Raw genomic sequence first — 21,165 nt, forward strand, 5'->3', positions numbered from 1 at the left:
GTTGAAAATAAAAAAAAAATTATACAAAAACAGTATGGCAATTTTTTATTGGAGTCCAAACATGCAGCATAGTCGTAGTTGTAGGTTTCCTGTGTTCCTCAAGATTTTAACCATGCATTGATGAAGTCTCCAGGAAGCAGCCAAAACAAGTATCTACTATGAGTATGACAAGGAATACTTGACGGTGAATAAGACAGACATGGGCAAATGGGCATAACAAACTGCTAATGGTTAGACCTAATGAACTGAAAGGTTCTTTAGGGCGATATGCAGTAAGAAGGTAATGCCCTTTTTGCACATTATCCTGTGGGGGAGCATGAATGGAGAAAACTAGTTCATCAGAAACATAGATCAGGCTAGTTTCTACTAGTGTCTAAACAAGTCTTTATATAGTTTACTCAGATGTACTTTGATGATTATATTCTTTAAACATAAATGATACGATGATACATCTCCAATATTGTCCCTTAGCCCTGGCTCAGCAGAAATCATCCAAGCAGAGAGTGTAGGAAGATGAAATTGTTACTGTTAGAGTAAGTTCCAGGCTGTTAATGCCTTTGGGAACAGAGTGTTGGTACATACTGATATGATAGTTACCAATGCTTGTATGCTTCTTTCTATCTATCTGTTGCAAATGTCTATGTACGTATACAAAGTTGTGTTTTAATCAATTCAACTAGCTAAAGGATAGTTATAATCAAGTCCAAGACTCCTCCCTGCATTCAATTCAAAATGATAATCGACAGCTGGTACCCTAATGTAGGTTTCTAGATGTGGACACTTGTTTGGCACTGAGATTATGCCATTGACCAGATGTCTGTGTTAATGTTCCAAGTGCCTGTGTAGAAGACAGTCAATGGCACAAAACTGCAACACAGATCAGTTTCACTAAATGAATGATGGATGAGTTAAAGATTGACCAGCTTTTAAGCCAACTCTATGCATTGAGCCCATTGAAAGTTTTTAATTTCAGAAATCACAAAACTTCACAGGTTATTGGTAATGGCCTTTGTAGAGCTTTAATCAACAGATTAAGAAGTCATCATTCAGTTATGATGAGTTTCATTCATGTCTATGATACAGCGCAGTACAACTGAATCATTTCTCTAATGCTGTGATAACATTATTTGTTCTTTCTCTGTGTGACATAAACTTCAGAAAGTAAATGTACATATCAGACATGATAAGTGTTCAGATTGACCTGATCAGAGGAGAGACAATGTTCAATAACTCTGAATATGAAAAATATAAGCATGTTCTGTATACATTGGACTGTACTTTTGTGTACAAGCTCATGCTATGTGAGTGATAAGTGATGCAAGCCCACTCATACAGCAAGTCACATGGCCAAACAGAAACTGAAATCACAGTCAGTCACAAAGTTCTTAAATTCTTATTGTTACTATACTAACACATTACATAACCTTAACATTTTGTATTGCATTGTCCCATGTGTTGTTGCTATCAAAACAAAGTTGGAAATCCGAGTCATTGCAATTACGGGTTGGAAAATTAGTCTACCGGGTATTATTTTGTAGTTTCTTGAGTTGGCTATCTGAAGTACGTATCAGTCTTAAATACAGTAGTAAATGATATCAGTGTACCTTGTGTATCCTTCAGTTTGCTTGTATTCAGTACAAATTTCGGAAACTGTCGTGTACTTACATGTGAAAAAATGTCAACTAAATCATTAAACCATTTAATATAGTCGCTGTTGATGTTCGAGACCCCAAAGTATATATTATGTACATTGTGACTGTATCAGTATCAGACTGTATTCAACTGAAAATTCAGTTCTTTGTTGGTATTTTGACATACCTGAAGATAACAACTGAAGTCGTCAGAAAATTATAGAGCCTTGTTACTAGCATCTTGAAGCGTTCAGGCAACAGAATGGGGTGAAGGAACAACAACAGGATTATCAGGATTGGTCATGTAAGGGTTTGAGGATCTTTGAGAGGTAGCAAACATAGGGATATCCAGGGTTCTTGCCAGTGCACCTGAGCTTGGGGGGGCCTACACTGTTATTTGTATTCCTTATGCTGTGATTTGGGCCAGACACTGTGTTTCAAGAAGTGTAGGGGTCTTTTCTGTTGTTTCGTAACAATGGTACAAAAGTGTCGGCTTTTATTAACTTTGATCCTCAAAATGCAGGAAATGGTGTTGCTGAGAATTTAAAATTTGAAAATTTTCAGGGTAGGATGCCCCAAGACCCTTCTACTATGCTCATGTATGCGCTGCTTGCCACATAGCTCTGTCATGCTAAGATGCTCCCAACATTCTGAAAGAATCCTGGTGGGAACCCTGATATCCTACGTCAAGCCTGTTAAAAATCTTGGTATATGTTTGAATGATAAATGAGCTTTCAAGTCTATAATTGTAAGACAACTACAGCCCTGGATGTACTCTTAATATTCCTACTTTGACTGGTACCTATAATTGTATTTATTGTTATCAAACATGTATATTGTTCACATTCAAGAGAAAAGAGATAAATGAATCATTGAATCCTTGCTGAAGCTAAAATACTTTGGCTTCCATGTCAAAGTATGGAGTAAAATACTCAGAGTCTGTACAAATACTTCAAATTTTATGGACACAATTAGCCTACAAACTGTTCACCAACTGGTAACTGGTACATTTATCATGCAGCTTATTGATGAGGTAACTCATTGATTAACTACTTTATCTGCATCTGACATCACTGTTAATTGCAACATGAATGTTACATGCTGTCCAATTTCGTCTTTCAAAAGAAAATACATTTGTATATCAGTAAAGTGCAGAAAGGGAAAAGATTGTTCCATCATCAATACAGAATAATTTAACTGGTTGATTTTTGTTGAGTCTAGAAGTCACCCATGCTACAAAACAGACACTGAGATAACAACAGCTTACAAGTAACGTTACATATATGTGTATCATTTATGATTGTCAAGTTCCTCCTGTAGCATGAAAACTGCATCAAGATTTGCAAATTTCCTGTGACTTACCCTACAGGCATCTTTGAGAACTCCAAGAGACTGACTTCTCTCTGAATCAGATTTTGTCCATGACTGCATTTGGTGAAGTTTAGGTTCTGCCAGAGATAATGATACTATCATGGCAACAGTTACACTTTGTAGGAAACTCATAGTCTACTTTTATACTTATGATAGTAGAAATATTTAGAATAACTTATTTTGGCATGTTTACTGCTGCCCATACTTTTAATGTATTGATAATATGATTAACATTTATAATAACTTTTTTACCATGTTTACTAATTTCAGCAAACTTGTGCACATGAACATCTCTTGCAGTAGAAACATTATTCACAATGTGACACCCATAAATGGCATACAGTCGACATCTTACACCCCCTCCCTGGCCCCACATGTATATAACATCACTTGGAATGTTCTGTATGCTCAAAAATTCATTGATACTTCTTGACAAAGTTCACACCTCTCAACACTGACATATACAAAGAACATACAAAACTAGCTAACTGCACCTTCATGTCCATTGCCACACTTGATCTGCAGTACTGTAACATTCATGCCTATATGTAAACAGCTATATTACACTGTACATTGATAAATATATTGTCTATACATTACGTGTTGACATACTCTCTATCTCTCTTTACTTTACAATAATTGTATCGAGAAACTTTTACAATGCTGTTTTTGTTGTCAACAGTTGTTCAATTCCAAAACCTAGCTGTACCTTCTGTCAAGTATTTTGCCGGCTGTAGTTGACGAGACTTGCAAAAGCAGTGTAGGTTATTGGCATCAGGAAATGTGTGTGAGTAGTTAAGCAACACTGACAATGGTACAGAATATCATGATATATACATTGTGTATGAATGTCCCCACTGTTTGCTTATTTTTGGCAAGGAGGCAAAGGTATACTGAGCTGATAGAAGCCAAAGTTTATGGTCATTCTAATCTTCACACCACTTACTGTTGCTGCCAGTAAATCATTTTCAATGCCCATTTTTCCTCATGCAGTAGTTCTATATCACAGAAGAATCTGTTTGTCAGTGTCAGCAGCAGGTTTGTTGTCAGCAGAAACTCAGATAATCTAAAAATCTTAAAGATAAGTCCTTGCATTAAGATGATTCAGACAGTTAATCAGACTAGAGAAATATATGTAGATCTGTGGGAAAGTATTGAAAAAAATGTTAACGTGCCCAATATGTTCTGGTGTTTTATTTCAAACACACTTGTCTTGCAGCAAAGTATTTGTCAAAACAATGCTTTTGGACATAAAAATAGTAGAGAACAGTTAAAAGGGGACAGTTTTGTGGACAAACATCATGGCATTAAGTTGGAATAACATTTAACAGCCTCTTACTCAATCAGGTATCAACATTTTCTGCTCAATGCTCAATTTCCATTGGGCTGTTTATAAGCCATCAGAACTGGAGCTGGCTGCACTTGTACTTGGCTGCTTGTTGCGCAGTGACCACTGGTTGCCACTGGAGCTGAGTTCTCCAAGAACTTCACCATCCATGTTCCTGTTGGGCAAACTTGGTAGTTTGGCGACCAGGTTCCTACCTCCCAGCGCCGCAGGAACAAGAGACCACTGTTTGTCACTTCCAGCACCAGACTGGAATGCACAGTGGAAAACACTTTCATCAAAATTTTGTTGAGTTTGATTCCTTTTTTTTTACACAACTTTTACCATCATTTTAAGCTGAGTGGGGGACCTTATATGCATTACTCTGAACATGCAGAACTGAGCTGATATCGCAATACAGGGTTTCCCTACAGTACTATCTGTAGGGCTACTATCTGATGAAACTGTTGTAAAAATACTAGAATAGTCACTACAGCAGGAAAGGGGGATTCTTGTCCATGAATCTCTATCACATCTAATATTACTGCTTGTATGATAAGTACCCTGTGACAAGGTGCCATGTGTCTACTAATATTTGATATTCCACATACCTTCTTTTTGGTCTGAATCAAGTCCTTATACTGCTGTGATCTTATGAATCGTCGGTAGCTGTCACTCTTCATCAAATTATAGATGTGCTCCTGTACAGATGGAATATGAATATCAATGTCTCATGTTCATCACACCAACGTTAACTCTTATGGTTATGTCAAAGAAGTTATACTTACCATACAGGCATCAAAAGTGTATCTGTTTGGTTTCTCCATGTTCTTGTTGGCAATGGCCTGGCACTTGGAGTCCACATTGATAGGGCTGGGGCAGCCTGGAGCCAGGAACTCACTAAGTAAGACACAAATTGCTATTTCAAACAGAAAATTACTTAGAGAAGAGGCGTGTCACCTTGACAAATGCAGAAATTATACAATCAGTAAAAAAATCTGTTGTGCTATGTTAGACGCTCCTAGTTACCACAGTGACTACATATCGTACCTGTAAATTTCCTGTACTGCTGATTCTACATCCTTCAGTGGAACTGCATACAGCTCATCACAAGCCAGCCAAAACCTGTAGCAGAGGAGGAACAGTTAAACAGGGTTTATGGATAAAAAAGCATTTATCTTATTTCACATGGACTAAGATGATAGACAATTACTGGTGACCACTTACGTACCTAAGGTTTTCTGCACTGAACTCCTTCTCTAGAAACTTGAGGAACTGCTCTCTTCCCGCCAGGTCTGTTAGCAGTTCGTCAAACGACAGGCTCCATTTCCTAACTCTCCTGCTGGGGATCTCCCTGTTCCTGGAGGTTCAATTAACGGACGGGAAAACAAATCAGACCATCAATTATACCTTATCGATTATGTCCAAAAATATCTGACCTTTCTTAATGGGCCATACATCCTTTGCTATCTGAGATAACAAAATCAATATCAGAAGCTTTTCCAATTGCAATATATTGTTCTTGGGTAATAAGGTACAGTGCCCTCCTTGTTTACAATTTGTGTTGTGCAGTAAATCACCTAGTTCAGGAGTCAGACTTACTCTCCCATCTTGTCCTGCTCCCACAAGGAACTGTCATCAGTTATCCAGGGGTTGGATGGTTCAGGGGGGCTCAGGAAAGGTTCATAGTCACCAAACTGCTCACTGTAGGACATCAGACTGTGGCACAGAGACTATGTGAATTACTATACCAAAATCTACAAATCTTGCCACAAAAGTTGACTAATTCTACTTTTACATTTTTTTATTTATTTATTTATTTATTAGGATTCTCCACACTGGAGGGTATGGCGGAACAGGTGTCAAAAGACACCTTTTCGAAGCCGCCATACCTTAAACATAGCAATGATACATCAAATCATAATATACATAAAATACAAGAACAGATATTTGAAAAATGGCAGATGGCTATTCAAATACATACAATCTATACATCTGGATGAAAATGGAGATTTACTTCCAGGCATTTTGAGTGACATCCATCACTGAGGAAGATGCTGAAGAAGAGTGACGGATGTCACTTAAAACACCAGGAAGTAAATCTCCATTTTAATCTAGTTGTAGAGATTGAATTTTATTTGAATATTGTTTACCTGGATGTTTCACCTTTATAAACATTGTAGACTACTGTAATTCCTGATTTTTTCAATGAACTGTTATGTTCACGGTTTTCACGGTGACGACTGTAACGTGAACTTATCATTACTGATAACAAGTAATTCACAGACTTTTTTTATGTGCACTTGCCCTGACAGTGAACATTTAGTTCTGAGAACAAGTTAAATTTTCTCAGAGCATGAAAGTTTGGTACTGAGAAGAAAAAGTGAATTACAGTATTACTCACAGTTCTGCTATCTTTGACATCTTGATGTGATGCTTGTCTAGCTTCTTCTGAAGTGCTGTAACCTGTGTATACCACACACAAAGTTTGACACAATCTGCTTATCATTAAAAAAAAGGCTAGGTACTGAAAGCTATTTGATATCTTATGTCTATTTTTCCTTCCATCTTTCCCTTTTCCATGAGTTTTCTTTTGCAAAATACCCTTTGTCAGACCCAAAGTTCTGACAATCCTTCCTACTCGACTCATCTTGAATCTGTTCCTTCACCAATAAAGCTCACTCACTCATTGGTATGAACAAAGAGGATTATTTCAGTTCAACCAGCTGATTTGACTGGTAAGGAATAGGCCTCAAACCTGTTTTTGTAGCTCTTCTGGTTCAATTTGTTCTTCTGTTATGTCCAGACCTCCGTTTGTAGTTGACTGCAGTAACACAGTGAACACAATAAACCTAAAATTTTACATTTAAGTGTACAACGTTTCTAAACTCGAGTTGTTAATAAAATCACAGACAGCAGATACAATGCATATGATAAAACATTGAATTTCATGTTTGTTAGTGCCAACAAGTAGGATAAGTCTTTCTCAAGTACTTTCACTTTGTTCAGGTTGAGATTTGGCTCATAAATGTACAACAGCATCAGTACAACTGAAGATAGATTCAAATAATAATCATGTAAATTGTCTACGTACTCTTGTATAATTATAAGTAAGTACTGTATAATCAGATACGAGGGAAAATGGAATGGCAGCTGACCTTTCTCTTCTTTGGTGTGTCCCCACAGCTGACTCTACATGACTTCTTGATGTCCATTTCTGTTGTATTTACACACCCAGGCTGCAGGGAAAGATTCAACAGTTCTCAGAATACAAGCTCAAGTCTCCCTGATCATCAGGCTTGTTGCATAGAGAGGATTAGTTGGTGTGACTATTGGAGTATGGCAGTGCCAAGGAACTAAGTGCCATGGTGCTGAATTGCCTTCCATTGAGCTGGCTTGCAGTGTTGTTGTTATACCTAAATTGTGAGCAGCACCTAAACTTTAGAAGCTTTCATTCTGAGCAGCAAGACAGACAATAACAAGCAGGGTTTCTGTGAGTTCTTACCATTCTAACTGTGCACCTGATGCCACCGCTGTATACAAATTGTATCTCCAAAAATACATCATCCTCAAAACTAAGTGCTCATTGAACGAAAATGGGCCAAAACAAGCAATGGATATTTGGTTGTTCCTTGTTGGATATGTTGTACTTAACTTAGATGTGAGCAGCCAATTTATGTTCCAACCATGTGCAAAGCTTTTAATCTGATTTTAAAAATTGGCCATACACACTCTTCTCTTGTATCATCTTCTATGTTGCTGACCTGCCAAAGATCTCTAGACAGGGAAAATACACCATAGCTCATTGACATTTATTACTGCCAATTGAATGAAATTGGGTGTGGTTGCAAGACGTATATGTTTTAGGTCTACAAAGTCAATCAAAGCAATGCTAGAACTATAATTTATACTTTAAAAAATCATGATCATTCAAAAAGTCTTTCATATGTGCCAGCACCATATTCATAACTTGTATAAATGACATTAAAAATGACCCTTATAGTTGTGTAAATGCTGATATAAGAGCAATGCAAGACATTGGTCTTAAACCTAGATCATCAGCTGATCTGTTACAGTGCATCAGTTGAATAACTATAAGTATTGAAATGATACCATAAGGACCAAGCAAACTCTGTAAAATGTGTCCTAATGTCACTAATGTGTGTAATTGTCCATTGCTATAGAATCATAACTATGCTGCCATGAGCAACAGCTATTCTACCAGACATCATCAAAACATCGTCCTACCACTGGTCTATGGACATCCCAAAAGGCCCGTTCTTGGCTGTCTAGAATTTTTCTCTCCACCTTGTCTCTCTTCTTGTCCACTCTGGAAAGGTCACTGTGGGTTAGCAAACACCAGAGGAAATGGAGCATTCTACAGTTTCCCAACTGTCTCAGGTTCATGTTGGAAAATGCACATAGACTTGTGTTTTTTTAAACAAATTCATGTTCCATATCTATTGTATTTCATGCAAACTGTGTGGAAAGTCTACAGTCCTTTTCCTAAACCATGCCTGTTTTGTATTGTAAATCCATGAACTTTGGTCTTGCCCTTTTTGATAATAAACATATGTGTCAGGATACTTAGAGGTTTCTTTGATAAAATAACCCTATCATAACCAACAACAAATTATCCCTGTTGTCATTCATCCATGCACTTTTGAATATCCAAATTAAAGAAAACATGTATCTTTGAAGGGGCCTCTACATTTCTTCCTTAACTAATCATTTAATACACTGTCAGCCATGATCTCCAAGACTGTTGACATTTTTCATGAATTATGCAAAATGAAGGATTAGTCCTAAATATTTCCAAGTCCCTTGTTCCTACTTCTAAGTTATCAGTCACAACATAGTACAAGGCTTTAGAGCCGTGTGTTGGTTAAAATATGTGTTATTGCATTCTTATCTACTTAATAAGGGCTTAAGCTGCAAATCTGAGAACTCTTTGAGTGTTGCATCAGAGCTTGGTAGTAAATTGTAGCTTAAGACATATAAGAAAATGTAGATACAGATGAGGAAACGTGAACTATAAAAGGTAATCAGATAAAATCCATTTAAGTGCTTACTTTGCTTGTGCCTCAGCTTGCATGAAGATGAACTCCCATTTCCTTGCAAACATCCTTTGTAGCTTCGCAAGATTTTCCTTTAAGAACAGGACATGAACATTCAAACAGAACCAACACGGATGCTAAGTTCAAGTTTTAAAGTATCTTTCCTATATTCATGTGACATGTTGCATTTGGCACAAGTATGATAGATTTAAGGTTTTTCCATTCAATGCATCGACACTACAGCTTCTCTCATCATTTAGACAGAAAAGATGTGATTTATATACAAAATGAAATGATGCATGTTTCAAAGATAAGACACATTCACACATCATATAGCCGTGACGTTAAGGATCCTAAGGCTGTATCAATTTTGTAATTATTTCTTTATAGGAAACAGAAAGGCAGACAAGACTGATGTCATTGTAAACTCCTTACAGTTCAGTCCCTGGCTGCGAAGAGAGAGTCACAGTCAGCCCGCCCAATAATAAATAAATGAGCCTGTGGAAATTCTGCACAGATACAGAAAGGCTTTGCATACTACAAATCTCTTTATATCATACCTGGGTTACAATAATGTTCGATATGGGTGTTCTGGACCAGGTGATAATTTTCCATATCACACAGGCTTCTTAGTTGTATAACAAAGGCTTCCATTAATCAAATACATGTAGAACGAATTCCTCCACACATTCTACTGCAAGCCAACAGAGTTCTTTAGTTTGAATTTTTCTCAAATTGATGTTCTGGTGCAGGTTGAAACAATTAGTCAAATTTTATACTTTTTATGAGTCATTTGGCAATCAAATCAGTATTTGACAGGGTATGACATAAATAGATCTCTGTATATCCCTATGTCAGTGACCTTGTTATTATTCTGTCTACATTCTAAGTAACTACACCAGGTGGACCCATAAAGTGCAAGTTGTTTGTGCCAACTCATGCAGCTCTGATTCCCCAGGTGTCTGATACAGCCTCCGAGCTGTGCGGCACCCACAGATTATTGTTAGATGATAACCAAGTCACACCATGTACGACTATACGAGATGGGCCCCAAGATGGCGGACTTGTCAACTTGAAGTCAGTCTTTCCCATCAATCCCAAACAATAGCCTATAGAATCATTTGCTGTTGATTGGCAATTAATTTGACTTCCAGCACAGATGTCTAACTCATAGACTATAGAATGTGAACCTCAACTTTGTCAATCTTCAATTGTACGACTTCAGTAAAACTGGTGGTCTATTATGTAAAGTCACATGGGAACTGAACTTTACTTCAACCCAACAAAGATATTGGACAACATGTCATCTGTTCAGCTCCAACATTTTCCTACAGTCCTCCTGGAGGCCTTAATCTAATAATAGATTTAATGTCAATACTGTAACAGTGGAAGATACTACATGTAGGTTGGGTGGCAAAATTTGTGTTTCCTTATGTCTGCACACAAGTAGGATTATGTACCCCAGACAAAAAGATATTGCATATATATAGACAATATATTGAGGGCATCACATAAGGTTCTTGTCTCATGTTCACTGCATATTATACCCTTTTGTGGTCTATTGTGATGTTTGGTCATCCCATTCTTTTAGTTATGGAACCAAGGAGTAAAAATTTTGGGTGTTGCTGAATATTATATGAATTTATTAATTAATACTTACTGCTTCATAATCAGCCAGCTCCAACCTTGCCTTGTTCTGCATTGTTCTCTTGCATAGGTACACAGCTGTGAAATTGTGTGAGGACAAAACAAGAGGATTCATAACCTTATTGGAAATGAACATCATTACATTTCTGAGTAATTGCAATTAAGAGTTAAAAGTTTACATGTGCAGCTGTATATAACCTAGCAGGCCAAACTGGTTTTTCTTAGTACTTTTACCTGGGAGTGGAATCTGATTTACACACTGAAATTGACGTATTCCTAGAGTCTATAGAGTCAACGATCAAAAAACATCCTGACCTTCTTGAAGGGCACAGCAAGCACAGTGGTCATGCATATTCAAGACCCAAAGAGGCTATGCTTGGACCATGATACATTCAATGTGTTATATATGACTGCTCACAACTCAAATGTGTCTGACTAAGGCCACACCAATTTGATTTGTTGCTTCAAGAGCTTATCAAGAACAGATGTATCACATGATGTATAATGAACAGACAGATACAATGTATAACTGCACACTTCAAGCACAGGAAGGTATTAAAGGTAACAAAACTACAAAAGTCAGAATCAATTGTCAAGACTTGTTGATCCCTACCATAGTCAGTATTCTCTGGTTCCCAACAATTTGATGGCCAGAAATAGGGAGTCTGAAAAAAATTGATTAACTATTTATTTAGCAATATTTCACCTTACAGTACTTGAATAATCTAGAGGAATGGCATACATGCACACCCAAAGAGTAGTTATTTGTTTTAAGCTGAGGGAACTTGTGTCTGTTTTAGACTTACCTGAAATCTGTAGAATGTCCCATCATCTTTCAGCATGAGAACATGGTCAGAGATGGGGAAGAAGTAGCCGTGGGCAGACATTAATGATCCGAGATGGACGGCCTCAGCTGACACATACAAAACATTCAAATCAATGAGTACATTAAGAATACTGTACAAAATTTATCAGTGCAACTTTCATTATGCAAGATGATGCATCTCTGAACCATATTTTGGTTCATAAATCTTTATTGCTGCCTTCATTGACAACATAAGTTAAAGCCTGTCAATGGTTTCAAACACGTTACCGTGTCAGTGTCTTTTTTTGGATATTGCAGATCTCTAGCACCTTGATGTAACATTAAATCTGATACCATAACATCCATTTTTATCATCTGATTTTGTGACTCAATATCTTATAATCCTGCTAACTCCCTGGTCGAAAATTCTGTGGCAATGACCAATTTGTCTTGCAATGACATAGAACACTGCTTCTTGCAACAGTAGAAGTTTGAGCAACAGAATTTCCGATAGAAAGAAGAAGATAAACGCAACATTGACACAATCAGACTTTTTCAATTCTATCTATCTTGTGTATTAGTCTGTGACTGGCAACATTTGACTTTCAATCTAAATGCAAATTTTAAAAGCCAAAGGAACCATTACCTTGATCTTCAACATCCAGCTTCTTCACTATCCAGTTCACCAGGTCAGACCCTGAATCAGTGAACAGAACATTTATGACTGGCAGAGGCAACATGAATACAGGCAACCTGAATACAGAGGGAACATGAGGCAACCTGAATACAGGCAACCTGAATACAAGCAACCTGAATACAGAGGCAACCTGAACACAGGCAACTTGAATACAGGCAACCTGAATACAGGCAACCTGAACACATGCAACCTAAATACAGGCAACCTGAATACAGAGGTAACATGAATACAGGCAACCTGAACACATGCAACCTAAATACAGGCAACATGAATACAGAGGCAACATGAATACAGGCAACCTGAACACATGCAACCTAAATACAGGCTACCTGAATACGAGCAACCTGAATACGAGCAACCTGAATACAGGCAACCTGAACACAGGCAACCTGAACACAGGCAACCTGAACACAGGCAACCTGAATACAGGCAACCTAAATATAGGCACCTGAATACAAACAACCTGAACACAGGCATCCTAAAATCAGGCAACCTGAATACAGGTAACCTGAATACAGGCAACCCAATACAGAGGCAACCTCAAAACAGAGGCAACCTCAATACAGAGGCAACCTCAATATAGAAACAACCTAAATATAAAGGCAATCTTTGTCAAGTTTATCATTCCTTACATTAATTGATAAGGATGTCAACAGTTATTAAGTTAATACAAAATGTATCATTATGTATTAATTTGTTTTTACAATGATTTTTCAACACCATCCCAACATTACATTTACCAGTTCAACTGAAGGTAAGATTTAAGATGACCTGCTGTTATTGTGGGCAGATAGATCAATGACATTGTTGATTCATGCACTGTGTTACCTGTAATCCAGCCATGTCAGATACATGATTTATGCTATTCATTCCCCATGATTTGCTGTAGTTAATATGTCATGAAGACACTGTAAAGGCAACAGTTCGATGAACAATCTTAAGTCAGGCAGCTTCAGGTATTGCTCTTATGGCATTTAGAAGCAAATAGGCTAATACCAAGTCTGAAGGAAAATTAGAATATATGGCAGAAAGTGAAATCCAAGTTGACTTCCACTAAAACACCAGAAAATAGAATCATCATCAGCTGTCTGTTGACTATCCATGAGTATTTTCGTCATACATCTGGTATCATTACTTAGGGTGACACCATATTATCCTACAATGACATTAGTATGCTGATCGATATGGAAGGTAAATCTCTATGGTCCTGGGATATCATCATCGCAGGCAACACAAGGAGTCTGAAAGTTAGAATACTCTCTGCCATTGTATGAGGCAATGTTTCTATCATATAAAATTAAACTACAACACAAAACTAATACCATGGCCAGTAGGTCCAGAACATGAGGCCAAGACAATTGTGTATTTGATAACAATACTGGACGTGGATGGCAATCTTTGTAGCCATCTATTTAATGATTACCTCTCTTGAAGGGATAATATTTGGAATCTTAATGCCACAATTCACAGAAGTCATTCCTAAACCACATCTACTTGTTAACAGCAATACACTTGGGCCTTGAGAACTCCCTTGACACTCTGTCAGTCTTATCCACACAGCCATGTCATGTGTGACAGGTGCATCAACTCAATCAGAAGAGGTCCAAAGGATAATGCCATTGAGCCTCAACAGCAAAATATATCTTATGTTTGAAATATTTATCACATTCATAGTAAGGTGCTGTAGAATTTTCTACAGCATTTTAGTAAAACATAGGACTGATGCATTTGCAGCAAGTATCTAATGTCCCATCAATGACTTGCATGATCAGGACCATTATGAACATGTACATGTAAGCTACAAATCATCATGTTTTTACATTGAAACTTGAAGTGTAAACCCCACGTATAACATGGTATCTGTTGGTATAAGCCATCACATATCATTTGGCCATCAAACTGGAATTGGGTCCAATGGGATTTCCTGTTCAGAGATTCACCTGAAATGACATTTGATTAAGCATATGTAACATCATAATAACACCTACTGAATATCCTAGATCCTAAACTCTAGGTACTTCAATGATTTTCATGCAGTATGCCTTAGGGCTGTGCCAGGAATCTTCAAACAGTGTGATAATAGTCCAGGGACCCTGCCTAACAACAAAGCTTCCGTCGGGATATCTATCTGTAGAATATGCAGCTAATGGTGCCAGGAATGCATGGTCTCCTGTTCCCAAGGACAAGTCAAGGGCTCAATTAAGTTCCATGGATCTCACCACAGTTTGGGGATGAATCCTGTATGGAGGTCTGGGATAAGATGTGAAATCTTTTTATTTTGAATATGGGGACTTATCCAGGCAGTAGTAATACAGAGTACTAGCATGGAAAATGATCAGCCCATTAATGTAGCATCACATGCAACCTATGCAAAGCAGCCATGTGGACTGTAATTTTCTACAAAGCAATTGATATGTGGGATCCAGGGCTTGAAATACCACCTGCATATGCAGGTAAGTGCAGGTAAAATTGGAGCTGTGCAGGTATTTCTGATGTTTACCTGCACCTAACCTGCACTGGTCCATGTACTGGGTTTAGATAAACATGTACTATGGTGTAGGTGTGTATGGATTGTTATTAGCTGCATTGACTGTTACCACCTATAATTTACTATAAGGTATAAAAGAAAAAATAGTACCTGAACAATTTTAGTATGATCCATACTTCCTAAATTCAGAGTGGTGCAGGTAAGATTTGTCTGGTGCAGGTAATTTTCAATGTTATGCAGAAAAAAGTATTTCTAGCCCTGGAATCTTTTCAAGGGAACTGCTCTGGTTCCAATGTTACAAACAAATCAGGATCAATAATTCGTTATCTGCAGAGCTTTTATCTGAATCAGAACAATATGCAGTTATCTAATGAGGAAGAATCGGGTTCAGTGAGTTTTGTTGACTGGAGTAGACCCACTGACCATATTGTCAGGTAAAATGGCTGGTTATAGAAAATAACCAACATGAGCTAACAGTTTTTGACAAATACCAAATATTATAGGCTAAGCTAAAATGATAAACTGGTGGGACTCATCATTTTCTTAAAGCTACCAAAACAGAGACGGTTCATGAATATTTAATGGGACTGTTTTCAGTGCTTGTATACTGCTGGTGTTCTTAATGGACGTGGAAAAGTTGATGGATATGCATGAATGGTTAGGAAAATTAGGTCACTTTGCAGTCTTTTATTGCCAAAACCCATTTCTTCATCATCAGCACATCACATGTGAATCAATATGTGCCTGCTATCTATACATTATAATTGTGCATACACAGCATCTCAAGTTGTGACAGAGGAAGCAATTATCGGAAATAAGGACATCATTAGGAAACCCTTCTCGTGGACCAATCAGATGGATTCTTACATCACATACATGTAGCCCCTGTTACAGACCTGAGCTGGAAGGACATTTTTTTCCTGTTGTGAATTTTTCTCATTACATTCCTTGGTGGAAAAGGCTACATCACAAATGTCAAATGAATCACATGAAGGCTAGTCTCTTGAACAAACCTTCTTGGTGGCTGTTTGTTTGGTTGATTTGCGATATTTTCTGATCACTCAGTCACATGTGCTTATATGGTCAAACTTGATTGGTAAACCAACTAAGTAGTTTCTGCCAAATAATGTAAAAAGAAAAAAGAAAAAAATCCAAAACTGTATCCTTCCAGTCTGCAACAGATGCTATATGGAGGCTCAGATAACAAGAAGATATAACAACATGGCACCGTGGATGACTGTCCAATCAACCATTCTATTTCCTGATTTATGCTTGCCTCACAATCCCAGGCAATCACAGAATAGCCAACATAGTCCTGCATGACGTTGTACAGCCCACAACATGAAGGTCATTGATACAGAAATCATAATGACTCCATTCTTTGTATTTTTCGACATTGATCACCAGACATGAGGCTGAAATGTGCAATTATGTAAAGGATACAATGTACTTTCACTGATAGATGCGACAGCCCACACCAAGGCATTTGCTGGACATTCTCGGACATTCCAAAGTAATTAATTTAATCAAAGTCATGGATGCAGCAAAACCCTATCAATCTTGCTTCTGGAAGGGTAAAATTAAATTGGTATGATTCATACATAGAAAATGCAATCAACTGGAAGTTTGAACAGGAAAGCTAGATGGAGCAATCATGGGAGAACTTCAGTCACATAAGAACACATCCTTCATTCAACCTGCTGAGACCAGCAGACCTGTCCCTGGTGCTGAATACAGTCCATATGAACATAAACAGATCTGTCCCTGGTGCTGAATACAGTCCACATGAACATAAACAGATCTGTCCTCCTGGTGCTGAATACAATCCATGCGAACATAAACAGATCTGTCCCTGGTGCTGAATACAGTCCATGTGAACATAAACGGATCTGTCCCTGGTGCTGAATATAGTCCATATGAACATAAACAGATCTGTCCCTGGTGCTGAATACAGTCCATATGAACATAAACAGATCTGTCCCTGGTGCTGAATACAGTCCATGTGAACATAAACAGATCTGTCCCTGGTGAACATAAACAGATCTGTCCCTGGTGCTGAATACAGTCCATGAGAACATAAACAGATCTGTCCCTGGTGCTGAATACAGTCCATGGGAACATAAACAGATCTGTTCCTGGTGCTGAATACAGTCCATAAGAACATAAACAGATCTGTCCCTGGTGCTGAATACAGTCCATATGAACATAAACAGATCTATCCCTGGTGCTGAATACAGTCCATGCGAACATAAACAGATCTGTCCCTGGTGCTGAATACAGTCCACGTGAACATTAACAGATCTATCCCTGGTGCTGAATACAGTCCATGTGAACATAAACAGATCTGTCCCTGGTGCTGAATACAGTTCATATGAACATAAACAGATCTGTCCCTGGTGCTGAATACAGTCCATGTGGACATAAACAGATCTGTCCCTGGTGCTTAATACAGTCCATATGAACATAAACAGATCTGTCCCTGGTGCTGAATACAGTCCATATGAACATAAACAGATCTGTCCCTGGTGCTGAATACAGTCCATGTGAACATAAACAGATCTGTTCCTGGTGCTGAATACAGTCCATGCGAACACAAACAGATCTGTTCCTGGTGCTGAATACAGTCCATATGAACATAAACAGATCTGTCCCTGGTGCTGAATACAATCCATGCGAACATAAACAGATCTGTTCCTGGTGCTGAATACAGTCCATATGAACACAAACAGATCTGTCGCTGGCACTAAACACTGTCCAGCTCCACATGAACAGACTTGTCCCTGGTGTTGAATAAAGTCTGCATCTGCATGAACAGACCTATGTCTGGTGCTGAACATCTGTACTGTATCCACATGAACAGACCAGTCCCTGGTGCTGAGCACTGTCTACATACACATGAACAGACCTGTCCCTGGTGCTAAACACTCTTCATACACATGGACAGACCTGTCCCTGGTGCTGAACACTCTTCATACACATGAACAGACCTGTCCCTGGTGCTGAAAACTCTTCATACACATAAACAGACCTGTCCCTGGTGCTGAACACTGTCCATTTCTCTGTGGGTTTTGAGTTTGCAATGATGTGGACACAGTAGCCATGAATTACTTGTAGATCAATTTGTAAGAAGATAGCCAAATGTACTCACTCTCCCCACTTCCACTATTATAGTCCTTAACAAATGACTACTACTGGCCTTTACCTAACCCATTTCATTCTAGAAGGGAAAGCACCATGCATACCATGTTACAGCAAATCACTCTAAAAATGGAAGGGAAACCTATACGGTAGCCTGTGGGTCTTTCTTCCTACTGTGCCAACATTATGTAGACCTGCTAGGACAAAAATTAGCACTGTAAATAATTCAGCATTGCGCATAGCTCTGACTATGTTGTTTTGCACCAATCAAACTGCATAACATGTGGAGCTATGCATTGTTAATTGTCCCCAAGTGTTCATAGAGATAGTTGCTGTTCAACTAGTAATACAGGCTAGTCCAATATGTGTGTGTAGGATTGATTTTCTGTTCTTGTTCACCTGTTTTTTTTTCTACTGCTGATGTTCAGCACCATGGACAGGCATGCTCCCTTAATGAAAAAATAGATGGTATAATTGCAGTCCTTATCAACCTTGGCTTATCAAATTATCTTATGAATCTTTCCCTTGTACCATGTTAAAAGCCTAGGTAGAGCCTTGGTCAGAATGTGCACAGAAATACATGGTATTTCAGGGTTTATTCCTAATGGGACAAAACCCCCTCTGATGTTTGCTGCAGCAAAGCCATAATGTGAGGTAGATTTCAGAGCGGTGAGTCATGCTCTCTCTCCGCACATCTTTATTTGTATGCAAGACGAGGATCTTATGGGCAGGAGAGTTATTCCAATTGGACTCAACAAGTCACGCAGTCATGATAAAGGTCACATTGGGTTGGGTCCCACAGGAAGCTTAGTTTGATCAAGGGCCTGTAGGAGTGGTTTTAACCCTCAGAAGCCAATGAGTGCATCTATGCACCAAATATGTTAGTATGCAAAAGGTTAATAGGTACCCAAGCTACTTGCTGGTTTTTGTGAAGATTGTTTAACATCTGTACTGCAGAAAATCATGTCATTTACACAAACCTTGACTTCTGCCACACACAGCTCTTTCATCCTCTGAACAAAACAATGAAGAATATAAACTAAAACATAAATAGCAGCAATGACTAAGATAAATAAAAGAACCTCATGTCCATCCATATACAGATGGATATAACAGACATGTACTCAACATAGAGGAGTCACTATAGATCCATCACTATGCCGGAAGGTTATGTATAGTGGAGATAAAAGTGGTAATATGACAGGAATTTTTTCATGGAACAATTTATGATTCTTGCTCTTATACTTATACCTAAACCCTTGCTCTTATACCTAAATCCTCAATAAATAGACCGTCATCATTCCTTAAACTTAAATATGTAAGTCACATCAAATAATGATGAAAGCAATTCATGATACTCTGATTGGTGAACTTTTGTCTCTATTCTTAAAACAAATACCAGCAGGTATCTTCTGATATGCTTTGAAATACCACCAGGTGATTGAATTATAATCAAATACTCTGATTGGACACAACAATGTTCATACAATCAAGTATCATCTTACTCAGGTTTTGAAGAAGACCCCTGTGGCCCTAGTGTAATATGACACATTCCCTTGTGTTATGAACAGAATAATTTGAGATCACCACCTATTGGTTTATGAGGAAACACATAGAGATGATACTTAAGTGCTTACCTGTAAACACACTTGGTATTTTGGTCATAAAGCTCTTCACCGTTCTGATGGGCACGCCGTCTTGCTCTTCTTGCATGTGCATGACTATTCGCTCCATCTGAAACATGTAAGCCAACATTTAGTACCTTCACGGTATAAAGGGAACACATCAAATGTTCTCTTTTATCTGTACTTTAATCTATTGTGCTTTATCAAAAGTAACATCTGGCCTCTCCGCACTCAGTATCCCTGACCTACAGTACGCAGATGTAGGCTTTTCAACACTCAGAGTCCCATTATTTGCAGATGACACACAACTCTCTCCACCACCGTAGTTTGAGGTCAAGCTGCTCCTGACTGAGTTACGTCCACTTTACTAAATCCATCCTGAGAAGCATATCGGGAGATGCACACATTTCTGTCTCTGACAGATTGGAGAAAGTATTTCCTCTGAGGTGATCTTTCTCCATCATTTTCCACAAATATGTAATTGATCCTCATGCACTTTTCTGCGTAAGTGAAAGAGACGGCACTGTCAGTAGAGCAGCACAGAGCTATCCCTGATCTGCTACCCTTTTCATACCTGGGTGTTACCCCTATCCATCATTATAGGCCTCTGAACCCACTGTCAGTAGACCCAACTATTAATATTGGGGTACTAAAGGGGAGTTCTCAGACCTGGCAGCCATCCAAGTACCCTACCAGAGTGTGTTCATTTATACCTGGTGGACACATGCACGCCATAATTGAGAGAATAAGTCATGCAGCAATCCGCATCCAGTTTACAGGTTGTCAGAGTTTTTAAGTTTGCCTGGGAAGTAGTGATGTCAGCTTTAACAAAAAAAAATGCACTGCTTGTGTTATACAAACACTCAGTGTGGCTAGTTTAGTAGCTTGTAATAGTATTTACATTTCCCTCTTTTAACTTTGGGTAGTATATTGGAAACAGTGTTTAGTGTGAAACATGGTAGCATTAATGCACAGATTGTAGCATGCTATTTAATACAGGAATGCCCCAATGTTATTTACCTCAGTCTGTTTAATTTATAGACTGAACTGTATAATGTATTTTATCACATATTGACATAACACTCAACACTTTGTGTATTTCTACTGAAATGTTAGTGAGTGGTATACAGTTGTCATCAATGTTCATGAAGATGGATTACTAGAGGCAAAGTTTCACCTCGGAAAAATCGGGGGATTATAAAAAGGCCTATGAAAAACATTAATGTGTTTTCGGTCATGGTCCTGAAAAAATTAGGGGTGGTAGGTTGGGATTCTTGGCCGAAGTGATCATACAAATACATACGAGGTGTGATCAATAAAGTTCTCGGCCTCACCCAGAAATAAGAAGCACAACTCAGATTTTGAGCCACAACTTCATATAG

General features: G+C 38.2%; 1 protein-coding gene across 2 annotated transcripts in view; it reads right to left on the minus strand.

The window, feature by feature from the left end:
• Window positions 1–123: 123 nt before the first annotated feature.
• The window catches only part of LOC118412464 (regulator of G-protein signaling 7-like), a 25,620-nt gene continuing 4,578 nt past the window's right edge, over window positions 124–21,165 (minus strand). The window contains exons 2-17 of one of the 2 annotated variants that reach the window (XM_035815343.1): window positions 19,796–19,892; window positions 12,482–12,532; window positions 11,837–11,943; window positions 11,644–11,695; window positions 11,044–11,108; window positions 9,399–9,475; window positions 8,575–8,668; window positions 7,485–7,565; window positions 7,085–7,150; window positions 6,731–6,792; window positions 5,929–6,045; window positions 5,558–5,686; window positions 5,377–5,451; window positions 5,115–5,226; window positions 4,938–5,027; window positions 124–4,596 (exon numbers count right to left, since the gene is read on the minus strand). In XM_035815343.1, coding sequence (XP_035671236.1) covers window positions 4,393–4,596; window positions 4,938–5,027; window positions 5,115–5,226; window positions 5,377–5,451; window positions 5,558–5,686; window positions 5,929–6,045; window positions 6,731–6,792; window positions 7,085–7,150; window positions 7,485–7,565; window positions 8,575–8,668; window positions 9,399–9,475; window positions 11,044–11,108; window positions 11,644–11,695; window positions 11,837–11,943; window positions 12,482–12,532; window positions 19,796–19,892 — 1,479 coding nt within the window. In that variant the 3' untranslated portion in view covers window positions 124–4,392. The remainder of the gene's footprint in view (window positions 4,597–4,937; window positions 5,028–5,114; window positions 5,227–5,376; window positions 5,452–5,557; window positions 5,687–5,928; window positions 6,046–6,730; window positions 6,793–7,084; window positions 7,151–7,484; window positions 7,566–8,574; window positions 8,669–9,398; window positions 9,476–11,043; window positions 11,109–11,643; window positions 11,696–11,836; window positions 11,944–12,481; window positions 12,533–19,795; window positions 19,893–21,165) is intronic. The other variant, XM_035815350.1, reaches the window with a different exon arrangement.

This window comes from Branchiostoma floridae, chromosome 1, assembly GCF_000003815.2.
Source record: "Branchiostoma floridae strain S238N-H82 chromosome 1, Bfl_VNyyK, whole genome shotgun sequence".
NCBI lineage: Eukaryota > Metazoa > Chordata > Leptocardii > Amphioxiformes > Branchiostomatidae > Branchiostoma > Branchiostoma floridae.